The 12,119-nt window shown below is 36.1% G+C and overlaps 1 protein-coding gene across 1 annotated transcript; it reads right to left on the bottom strand.

Moving 5' to 3' along the window:
• Positions 1-6,424: 6,424 nt before the first annotated feature.
• Positions 6,425-10,938, bottom strand: LOC131791896 (cysteine-rich PDZ-binding protein-like). The gene is made up of 6 exons (XM_059109270.2): positions 10,833-10,938; positions 10,632-10,697; positions 10,400-10,454; positions 9,079-9,158; positions 8,597-8,614; positions 6,425-7,935 (listed from the first exon to the last, which is right to left on the bottom strand). The coding sequence occupies exons 1-6, from the start codon at positions 10,846-10,848 to the stop codon at positions 7,871-7,873; spliced, it is 300 nt and encodes a 99-aa protein (XP_058965253.1). The 5' UTR covers positions 10,849-10,938; the 3' UTR covers positions 6,425-7,870.
• Positions 10,939-12,119: the final 1,181 nt, after the last annotated feature.

The raw sequence follows: 12,119 nt of genomic DNA on the forward strand, positions 1-12,119 counted from the left end.
GAGTAGGACTAAACGCTTATTTAAAACCAAGTCAGGAAAATGGAACCAGCATATGTATTCTCAGCATTGATGTTTCACAAGTCTATGGGGAAATTACACTACGAGACGAAACAACGGCAAAATTGTCTTACCTTGTTTCAAGATTCATGGAAGAAATTAATCCATAATGGAAGCGTTTAATATAATTTTTTTTTCAATTTCATTTTCAGTCTATCGATACTAGTATATTTACAGCTTGACATTTACTGCTCGCAGATAGCATGCAACAGCTAGTCGAGGCGAGCAGCAGTTCACGCAGATTAAGAACTAAAATTTTACCTTAGCAAATTACAGTACAGAAATAAATATACTCTTGAAAGTTATAGTAATAACAGTACTAACAGTATTGAGATGGAAAAAAGAAAGAAACACAAAAAAAACCAAGCTAAAACAAATAAATAAGTAACTAAGTTAAATCGCTATAATATTACAATAGATAAATAGAACGAAAAAAAAATTCAAATGCAAATATAATTTTAGCGGAGCCGTTTTTATGACATTTTCGCTATTAGATCAGTTAACTCGATGTAGTTGTCTGCTTCGGTCAATATTTGAAGTAAGACGTTATGAAGTTTAGCTTGAAGTTTCTGTTTCGATGCAATTCATATTACTTAAGCTGTTCCAACAAAACAAAAAAATTACCTCTTGATGACGATCGTGTTTTATATAGGAATGGATATTGGCTTGGTTAGAAAATATGTTGACTGTGTGAGATGGCGTTAGGTTATTGAATACGTCATTCAGCTGATGATTTGAAGTAAAGAAAATCTAAGGGTGTAGTTTAGAAGAAACAAAGAAAAGTGTAGCATGAGCATTAAATTCACCAAAGACCATAAGTCGCAGGGCACGGTTTTGAAGAAGTAAAAGTCTGTTTCTATGGGTCTTGTCAGCTTGACCCCACGAAAATAAACCGTACAACAGATACGGCTGAATGAGTGATTTGTATATGTGAAATAAGTTATTCAAGGGAACAAAATGTCTAGACCTAGAGATAATACCGATTGAGATAATTTTTTTGGAGGCTATATGAGAAATATGGTATTTCCTGGATAGATTAATCGTCAATATACACACCCAGGTATTTGACATAGTTCTTGTAATCTAGCGGAATAAAAATACCGGAATAATGGTCAATCACTCTAAAATTTAATTGATATTTTACTAAAAAATATCAACTTTTCGACTAAGACAAAAGAAGGGCCTTTTTTTTTGTCTAGGTCGAAAAATAACATAGTTAGTTTTCTTGCGGTTCAAAGATAATTTATAGGCCGTTAGCCAATTGTAGACATTTGAAAGCTCGTCATTAACTATCGATTCAAACATGCATCTTCAGATTTTGATGCGCAAATAGGAAATAAATAAAATTGTTATCGGTCGCAGCTATTTGTGATATCGTTTATGTATATGAGGAAGAGCAAGAGACCTAGAACCGAGCCTTGTGGGACTCTAGACAAGACGGTTACTTTATTGGATATATGTTGCAGATCAGCTTGAGTTATTTGTTTACGTCCCATTAGATATGAAGCGAACCAATCTGCGCTTCGAAAGTGATTTTAAAGGTGTGTGCTTATTAAGGAGTGCATTGATTTTATTGTTAAATACAGAGTATGCTTTACTAACATTCGCTTAATTGCCGACAGCACCAATCAAGTCAATTTGTGACAGCTCGTTTAGAAAGGTAGGCTCTGAATAATTGGAGAAGTCACGAACTAATTGTTTAGGTCTCTGCACATCGAACAGTTTACTAGAAGATTCAAGAATGCAAAATTGCGAAAAATGATCGCTTTATTAAATCCGAGATAATGTTACCGCTTAAACAATACTTTCAAGGTTGCTAATAAAATATATTATCGATAAGTGATAAATTACTTCAGGCCAAACGAATTCGGGTGTTTTAATTAACTCGCGAATGGACATCGCTACTGAATAAATATATTATACTAAAGGCGGGGAATCTCTTAACCCTTTATCTCTCATGAGTGACCGAGACAGAATTTCTCCTTACAATATCAATACAATATCAAGCAGACAAGTGTTGAGAATAAAGAAAAATACCAATTAGGGGATTATTAGTTGATCCCATACCAGATTCTCCAAACTAACATCACAAGAACTATATAATAGACAGTAAGGAGAATTACTGATGAGATCTTGGGGGATAAAGGGTTAACTCGCTATGCAAAACTCTCGGTAGCAGCACAAGTTTTTACTGCCATCAAGTTTCTTTTGAATACGACAACTTTGCCGGTGACAGATAAAGAATCTCGTATGATGATTTATCTTCAAGAAAGTATAATTATCGTCTTTTGCTATTTTTAGTGATAAATGTATTTCTATTCATAACTGCTGCTTCGCAAAAACCCCATGATTTTCGTTGGGCTTCGGATGGATTCTGCAGTAGATCTCATCAAGCTCTTCGTAAGAAGCGTGGAAGTGATAGATCTTTACGCGGGGTTAATTGCACAGCGTCTTTATGTCACCGCTTATCAGATAAGTTTGTCTAGAGAAAATAGGTCTGCGTGTCGCTCCACATTCTCCATTTGCTCTTTATCAAGTTTTCTATCACTCATGAATAAAGGGGTTAAGTTTCTAAAGAAACTGGTGCTGCGTCGGTGAGAGAGTATAACAGGGTAATTCGGTCTTATAGACTGAGTTGATAACGTAAATTGGCCTCCGTAGAAAGTTCCAATGCTGACGTTTCGAGCGTTAGCGAATCATTCGCTCTGGCGAAGGGCTAATGCTCAAAACGTCAGCTTTGAAACTCTTTACGGTGTCCAGTTTACATTATCAAGTCAGTTGATAATAATAATAATAATAATAATAATAATAATAATAATAATAATACCAAATAAGATGTAATATTTTAATGACTTTAAATGTATGAAATTCATAATTTATATGTGCACTGCGGTTGAAGAAACGAATGTAAGCGATCCTCGCAGTTATGAACACTAGTGAACGAGTAGTTGAAATAAGACCTGAAAAAAATTCGGGCCCGTACGGGTTATTTTTCTCTCTTTTTGTGCTCTTATTGTTAGTAAGCAACAAACCTGGATAAATTTGTACCTAATAAAAGTGGTGAAGCAATAGAAAAGGAAATTACCTAAACTCTCAGCAAGGTAGGAAAAGATGCATGCAAAAGTAAAACGTTACTTTGGAGAAAAGAGAGGGGGTATCATGAAATTTTCCACCGCAAATATGGGGGGATGAAAAATACATTGTATACTTAAGGGGGGATCACGTAAACGCTCCGTCGTGGCAACAAAAATCTTCCGCACTCTCCCCCCCCCCCCCCCATACACACAAAGCGATAAATAATTAGGAGTACCCTGAACATGTAAATAAATTATGTAGACGAGTTCTTGTAATTACTTCTTTATTAGCGAATCTTATGGGAAAATATGTTCTGCCGTTTACAAGAAAAAATATTTTTGTCTTTCAAACTGAAGGTGGATGTTAAACTTGTCCATACAGAGGAAAAAAGAAAAGCTGAGTTTGGGCCTCCCCCTTTTTTGGCTCGTTTTGAGTCTGACTGGACGTTGACAATATAGACTTCAATGCCTATTACAGAACATTTCGCTTACTTTGAAAATGCTGTTGCGTTCTAAATACCAAAAGATCAAAATTTAACTGGCCATGTCATTCTCAAAGACAATTTATTACATTTACTAGACTACACGACTACACGACTACACGACTCGTATGGTTCAATAAACCTTCTTGGAAGCTAGAGAATAAAGTTCCATTTCGTTCCGCTTGAGCATCCCTTAGTTATGACATGCCCCAAATGAAAAGTGAAGTTGTAAAATCAATTAACTAATGACGAAAAAACATTTGAAAAAACTGAGCTCACAAGATGATTATAATCACAAATTAATAGTCAAAAATGATTTCAAGAACCTTCGTGATCACCCTGCACGACATATATAGATAAGATTCTTACAACATACATGGCTCAATAATTTTAAGTTGAAATTACACAAACGCTTTGGGTGATTTTTCACTTTTCAGGCAAGTGATCTTCTACTCCCACAGTTCCTTCATACTGCTTATTACCTTTCCATTGTTGCTTGTCTTCAGTTTGTTCATCAAAAGTTCGTTAAAATCTAACGGCTTGAAAATATCGATCTTCAATGAGGCCACTTCCTCCTTGGATAAATTATACCATGCTTGGGTCAACTTTCGGTGGTACGCCAATTCTCCGTTACTTGGGAAAGTTTGCATGTCATGTAATTCTCCATCAGCATCCTTCTGGGAAATTGCATTTCTTCGCCGTCTGTCTCTCTCCACATGCACTTCGGGCTTACGTAATATGCGTTTGACATGGTTGAAATCGAACTTGGCATTCCTCCGTCCATAACGGAGGGCGCTCACTCCTGAATCGTATCCGCTATCCTCTGTCATCATATCCTTTGACTGGTCCACAGATTTCATTGCGTCTGGAGTTTGCTGATGCATCCTACTTTCAACAGAAATCGTCAAAAGTTAGCAAATCACTTCACAATTTATATCTTCTAATGCAGTTTTGAAATTAGACTCAATGACGTTAATTACCAAATATGGTATCATTGGTACGTCTACTGTTGTACTTCCGGTCACGGAATAGAAAAGGATCCTCCAAAGTCAATTGTAAGGGTTGAAAATGAGAAAAAAAGATCGTTTTCAAACGTGTTTTTTCATGTGATGGAGTTAATGGCAAGATTTCCGAATATGAGCGATTCTTAACAACCTTATTTGTAGCTTAATGGGCTGTTCCAAGTCCAAACCGATACCACACATGTGGACAGACTAAAAAAGAACTTTAAGCCATCAGCCAATGAAACTGAACTGAAACTAATGCTAGCCAATCAGAATGAAGGAAACTTGTTACGTGAGCAGGTTAGGAGTATCCATATGAAGAGTAATGTATGCGCTTTTATTTTAAATGATTCTTTCTTGAACTTCTCACAATTTGTTATTAACACAACTGATTTGGAATCGGACTTTGAGTCGCAAAATTTTGGGAGTAATGGTGCTCATTATTTCAGATTAGTATCGCGCTACGCAACCAGAATGAGCATCGCGCTACGCCCCAGCCTTCTTGAAATCACTCGAATAAAGAGAGTAAGTTTGTAAAGAAACTGTGGTGCTACGTCAGTGGGAGAGTGTAACAGGGTAATAAAGTATTATCAACTGAGCTGATGACGTAAATTGGCCACCGTAAAGAGTTCAAAAGCTGACGTTTTGAGCGTTAGCTCTTCGTCAGAGCGAATGCGCTCTTCTCTTTAAGAAACTGTTTTCCATATATTTTTCTATTTTCAAATTTCAAGGAAAAATGAGTATGCGCCACAATCGTTGTTTGTAACTTTACTTCTGTGTCGGTTTGCGTCGGTAGCACCGCTCTTCAAAGCTGGGTTCTCCTATTTTCCGGGACCACCTTGCGAACACTAACGAACGTATTTCCGATTGACACTATTGCTTTGATTAGTAAGAAATTGGTACTGATGTGAATTCAAATTGGCCGAATGCTCCAGTGGTTATTTTGCTTGATTCTATTCAATTAGTAGCTTAATTACTTGCGCACTAGGCTAATTGATTTGATTTCATTCATTTGTTTTGTTCTGAAAAAACGCGCGAGAAGGCAACACACTGTATCCTCTTCGAACTAAAGATTGTATTCTTTAAAACAGGTCGTTTAGAATCGAAGACGCTTCTGTGCGATCGTTTTCGGTGTGGATAGCTAAAACCAGATGATTGAAAACTGTTTGATAAAAATGTTCCATATGATGTCGCTTTTATCACAGTCTCTGGGTGTTTTAGTGAACATGATTCTGTTGAAAACCCAGCAGAGAGATCTGGCATGTACATTGAGATAAAATCATGATATTATATTTCATGTGAACAGTTGAAAATAAAACAAAACTAGCGTGGAAGAATAGCTATTACTTCGTAGATAAGCGTGAAGTGATTCCACGCTGATCGTGGATAAGCGTTAAGTGATTCCATGCTGATCATGAGCGGATTTTTGCGAAGGATGAACGTTCGTGACTTTACGCTAAAAAATCAGTTCGTCTTTAATAAGTTACGTGCCTTACTCTATTTGCAATGCATGGAAGCGACAGGGGCAGTCAGACCTCTCGCCTTTTTGCTGTGGTGTAGTTGAGGTACAGGCAAGTTGTGATCTTATACATACGTTTGTGATCTCAGCCGTCTTTGGATTGGGTCAACCGTCACGGGATAAATTTACTTTTAACATTACTTGATAAAGCTTTAGTATGGTTTAATGACTTCAGCATGTAAGGCGGTTTTTTATCTTGTCACACAGGTCTTTGTTCCTCTTCGCCATTACCACACGCGAGTTCGAAGCCACATACACCGTTAACTGAACTAACCACCAAAATCAGTACAAGGTTAATAAATATTATTTTAATACCAATACATTTTGTGAACGGGAACATAATTTTTTCTACTCTTTTGGAATCATTTTCAATACGCCTTCCTATCTTGTGGTTCTTAAGAAATTACCCCACGTGTAGCCGCGCCCTCCACGCCAAGGAGAAACGTCTACGTCAACACGTATAAAAGAATGAGGCAATAGCTGAACACAAGATTCGGTAACAAACACTTAATCAAACGAATTTACGTTACAAGTATTTACGAGTCTCTGTTAACTACATGTACGTCAAAACTCCCTTTAAAACGTAAGAGAACTGTCAAATATCCGATTGTCAAGAAAAGCAAACAATGAAAATTGAATACAGCCCCAAGAAGAAAAAGGGTGATCGATTATGGCGACGCCTTAGTTCTAAAGAGCAAACTCGAAAAATTCAGGATATACACGCACAGAGTCCTACTCAGTCAAATTGACGCCTACTTTTCCTTGTTACGTAAATTCATAAACGAAACCTTCTTTAAACGAGGTGCCGTTAAAAAAAGAACTGAAGTTATTTACATAGAAGTTGAGAAAATTTCATGGACTGAACTTAGGACTGAATACTATGTTCTTTAAACTTTGTAAGGAACAAGAATTGGGTATTTTACTGGTGTTTAATTTCTCCTTACAATATCCCCTTGAATCACATGTAAAGGTTATGAGAATAAAGGAAATGATCACCAAATGAAGAAGCTCTTGAATCCTTTGACACTTAAGAGTGACCAGCATCTTATTTCTCCTTACAATATCCCCTTGAATCACACATTAAGGTCATGAGAATAACGGAAATGATCACCAAATGAAGAAGCTCTTGAATCCTTTGACACTTAAGAGTGACTAGCATCTTATTTCTCCTTACAATATCCCCTTGAATCACACATTAAGGTCATGAGAATAACAGAAATGATCACCAAATGAAGAAGCTCTTGAATCCTTTGACACTTAAGAGTGACTAGCATCTTATTTCTCCTTACAATATCCTCTTGAATCACACATTAAGGTCATGAGAATAACAGAAATGATCACCAAATGAAGAAGCTCTTGAATCCTTTGACACTTAAGAGTGACCAACATCTTATTTCTCCTAACAATATCACCCTTGAATCACATGTAAAGGTTATGAGAATAACAGAAATGATAACCAATTTGAGAAGTTCCTGATTATTTAACAAATTCTCCCAATCAGTACCTTTTGAAATGTAAAGAGAACAGTACGGAGAATACCAATACTAACGTTGGAATGTAAAGGGTTAATAAAGCCAGAAAATATGCTGACAATAAACATTTGTACAGTTGCTTACTGGTGTGACTACAATGGCTGTTGTTTTTCAGTTATGTACATAAAGGTATGGCACTGAGTTATCAACCTTGCAGCTTAGCATGTATTTAGCAATAAAAGTAAAAATTAGTCGTTTTTTCTTAAACGGAAGTCTGTCTATAATTTGATGTGTCCAAGACTTGTTTCCCACACATGGCACAAATTCCTGAAAGAGATAACTTTCATTGGTCATGAATTACAGAACATATTTAAAATGGGTGGTAAAAGTGTGATTGAGGAGTTTTGTATTTGAAAATGTTATATGAGGCTCTATGACTAGTCAAGGAAACTGGCACCACATTAACCAATCAAATGTAAAACTAAAACAAACAGCAACTTAGTCATTTTTGTTCTGATTGGTCCCTCTGGATTGTACTCTTTGTTCTGACTGGCCATTGCGATTACATGTAGTTTGTTTTGGTTTTAAGAGATTCCATAAAATAGCACATGTTCCTTGTGAGTCACAAATGAAAAAAACATTCTTACGCAAGAACAAATCTCAAATTTTTTTCATCTCTTTTTATCCATTTACAACCATGCAAATTTATACAGCCCCATACTTCATTATGTAAACAGTTCTTAAAAAGAAAAAGAAAAGATAAAGAAAAATTAAAAAGAAAGGATAAAGAAAACATTGGCAAAAACAATAGATTGCCATACATTTTCAGGTTTTAGTTGTTTAAATCGGGTTTTTTTTTTGTACTTTTTTGGGGTACAGCACAGTACAATACTGAGTCTGAAACAATGAAATTTCAAATTGAATGATGAACAGATAAGATTGAGCTACAATTAACATGTACCACTACATGAGAAAAACAGACACAAACCTTTCTTGTATGCACAGCCTGTTGAAGTGGAAAAAAAAAAGAATTGTGTGAAATTTGGCCATTGGGCAATTAACAAATCAAACACAATTTTCCTTGAATATTATCTTTTAAAATTATGTCAGTAAGTTTCAAAACTGAAGTGAAACTACAAGCCACAGCCAAGTGGTTTCACTGTAAAGTTTTGAACATAATTGTTAGCACTCTTTAAGACATCTTTTAAAAAAATGTTAAAAATGTCTGTTCTGTCTTCTTCAAAACCCTAACACTCTTGACACAAATACATGGTTAGAAACAAAGAAAGGTTGGCAAGGAAATGCCAGCTTAAAGCAGAAAATTGTCTCACAAACTACACAGATTCTTCAAAAGACATCCTTCACAATTGCTTTCAGGCTGAGTGATCAAAAAATCATCGCCTTCTAATTGTTAAAAAGAAAAAAACACAAGGTCACGACGAAACTCCCTTAGATAAGAATCCCACATACTTTGACAGTAGTGTGAATGTGCCTGATGGACAGTCTGTTTACAGATTCTGCATTTATTGAAGGTTGTATATGGGTTAAATCTGAAAAAAAAACCCAAAAACAAGTGAGAACTGTCAGCTTACCCTATGCTCAACTGAGTACATAAATGGTGTTCATAAAATTTTAAATATGAACCCCCAGAAATTGTGGCTTGTTAAGGTGAGTTTGATAAAGCTAGCATTGACTGTAATTAAATAGTAATTTCAAAAGGCTGGTGGTCCAAGCTAGGGAAGAAAAGTCTTTTACCTGTCTCTTCTTTCATTGTGGAAAATGCTCACAATAGGGATTTATTTACTGCATGGTTAATTCATCCTTAGAAATACAATAATGACTAAGATACTGAGTCCAGTTTCAATTGCCTCTTGATACAAGATACAGGTGAGCAACTATGTTAAAAACCAACCCCTTTATCACTAAAGCACATTAAAATGAGTGTCCTACAACCACAACTAAACATTAAGATTTCTCCACAGGAAAGGAGAACCCTCTAAAATGTGCCCCACTACCCACATGTAGCTTTGTAGCTCAGTTGGTAGTGGTCCCCAGTTTTTATCTAAGAGGCACAGGTTTAGATCTTGCCAAAGTCTAAATTTTTTTTCACGCTTCTTAAGTACAACTGCTGAAATTGCACCTCAGCTGTGAGGATCATGATTTTACTTATTTTTAATTACAGCTGCCAATGGGAGCAAAGAAATATCATGTCAACCCATGAACCTAGCAAACTGCAAGAGGTACAGGAAATGCAAGTAAACAAACTGTGCTCATAAGTCTTAATTTTGCATCTGACTGGTGAGGAGGGCGATGCAAGATTTCTAGACCAGACACAGTGCAAACTAGAAATACACCAGTGTTATCCTGATTCACATTTGACACGATGATCTGCGCTTAAAGAAAATTAGCTTGATCGCCTAGCTGTGGCTCCCTACTATGCTCAATAATCAAACTCAGTTTTCCTAACAGGTGTCAGGCAATTGTTATGCTTATGTCTTAGATTGTTTGGTTCAGGTATTTGTGTATGACTCAAGTATAAGTCAAGGGTGATTTTTTGGGCTGATTTTTTGGTCAAAGATCGACCTATACACGAGTAAACACAGTAATTTTGTGGTGTTTCAACCATTCCTCAAGACATGATACAGAAATTCATGCTATCTTTTAGGCTAACCATTCCAAAAATCATAATTTTAGCGATGTTAGCATTTTTATCAGCCTTGAACACTCACAATATTGGTATGTTCCATTACAACTAGACTTTCATTTTAAGCATGTGCAGTTAATCACTAACCTGTTCTTTTTCTGTGTGAGAAGCTTGTTTTCGTTGACTTTCCTTCCTCCACCCTCTAAAAATTAAATGGAAAGGCAAATAATGCAATCTCAGTCAGAAAGTATCGACACAGATCAAGAAAATCAGTACTGTCTACCTACTTATACTAAATGTTCTACTTCACGTTTAATAGTGCTTACTCTGTCATTTCTGGGTCAAATACTTGTCCTCAAGATGTAGTAATTTTTTTTACCTGTCGTGTTTCTTGCTCCAGATTTCCACGGATCAGGGCAAATCACTTTCCCGAGTTTTTTCTGACCTGCGTCATCAAAGCAGTAACAAACAAAATTAAAAGTTGTGTAATGAAAGTTCAAGGAGAAAGCCTATCCTAAACCCATTTTACGTCATTATGTTTAACATCAGGCTATCAATTAGGGGAAAAGACATCTCTCACATTTATCGCACACCATCTTTTAGGGACAAAATCGTGATTCCTGCCAGTGAATTTGAAGCTTGAGTGTGAAAAAGACGAATTCAAAGTACTCCTGTTTTGCTATGATTAACACTTTCATGTAAAATTACACTAGATGCCCCCTAAGCCCCAGACTTCCCTCTCTCAATCTCGATTGAAGAGACTTTCATGCAGACCTCAGTTTGGCGTGTGGTTTTCCCTGGTAACGCCACACTGGAAACTATTATACAATTTTGAAATGCTTCATGAAGTACAACATGGAATGATCACTAAATTTTTTTTTGTTTGCAGAAACATTTATGTCCAAATAATGGCCCTACATTTCAAGCTCCTGTAGTCTGAACACTCATAAATTGACTTCCTTCCCTTAGCAACCAACTGGGCTCAACAGTTTGCCTGGCCTTTTTATCAATAGGTTTCAATACAACAATTTTCAACTTTCCATAAAAATTTCAATAAATTGTTCACTGCATAATAACACTTATGAAGACTTAATATGTATTTTAAAAAAATGTTACATGTATAGTTGAATCTTCTAAGTGGCTTTCTTGAGCAAAACTAACAGAATTTTGAAGACAGGTGAATGCTGTAAATGTTGTGGTTTCAACAATAGTAAATATTAAGGAATCTACAGAGAATTGAAACAAATTTCCTTGTAACTGTAGACTCGAGCATGGCTGTCATGAGGGGTAGCTGTAAGAGGAGATCAGAATATAGTCATGGATATTTTTATTACAAATAACAGATATCTCTACAACAAAATTCTACTACTTAGAGCTGTTAAAAGTTCAACTCTGCTTTAGAATATCATTTTTAGCCTATGAGAAATATTGAGGTTACCGTAATTTCCGGTCGTTTACCCGCGGGTAATCTGTTGATTTTGCATTAAACGCGCGCCACTGCGGGTAATAGGGAGGTGCGGGTTATGTGACAATTTTAAAATCCAGTGGTAGTTGAATTAAAAAAAAATATCACCAAAATGCGTTTCCACCTCTCAAGTAAATTTTATTGTGTTAATAGTGCCGCAAAGCGGCACGAAAACATGATGCCGACTCGAGTTTATTTCACGCATAATTAGTTGCGCGACGAACAAATTATTATCGGCACGCGTGAAAACAAAACCTTGATGGTGACAAAAATTATCCATAGATATCCGGCGCATCAGTAACAAATTTCCATTTAACACTAGCTTGAGCTAAAGAGAATTTTCCCGTTTTTAGGAACTTGTTAGGCCCAATAGAACCGGAGATATCGATTTTTTTCAGAAAT

This window comes from Pocillopora verrucosa, chromosome 7 (genome assembly GCF_036669915.1).
Source record: "Pocillopora verrucosa isolate sample1 chromosome 7, ASM3666991v2, whole genome shotgun sequence".
Taxonomy (NCBI): Eukaryota; Metazoa; Cnidaria; class Anthozoa; order Scleractinia; family Pocilloporidae; genus Pocillopora; species Pocillopora verrucosa.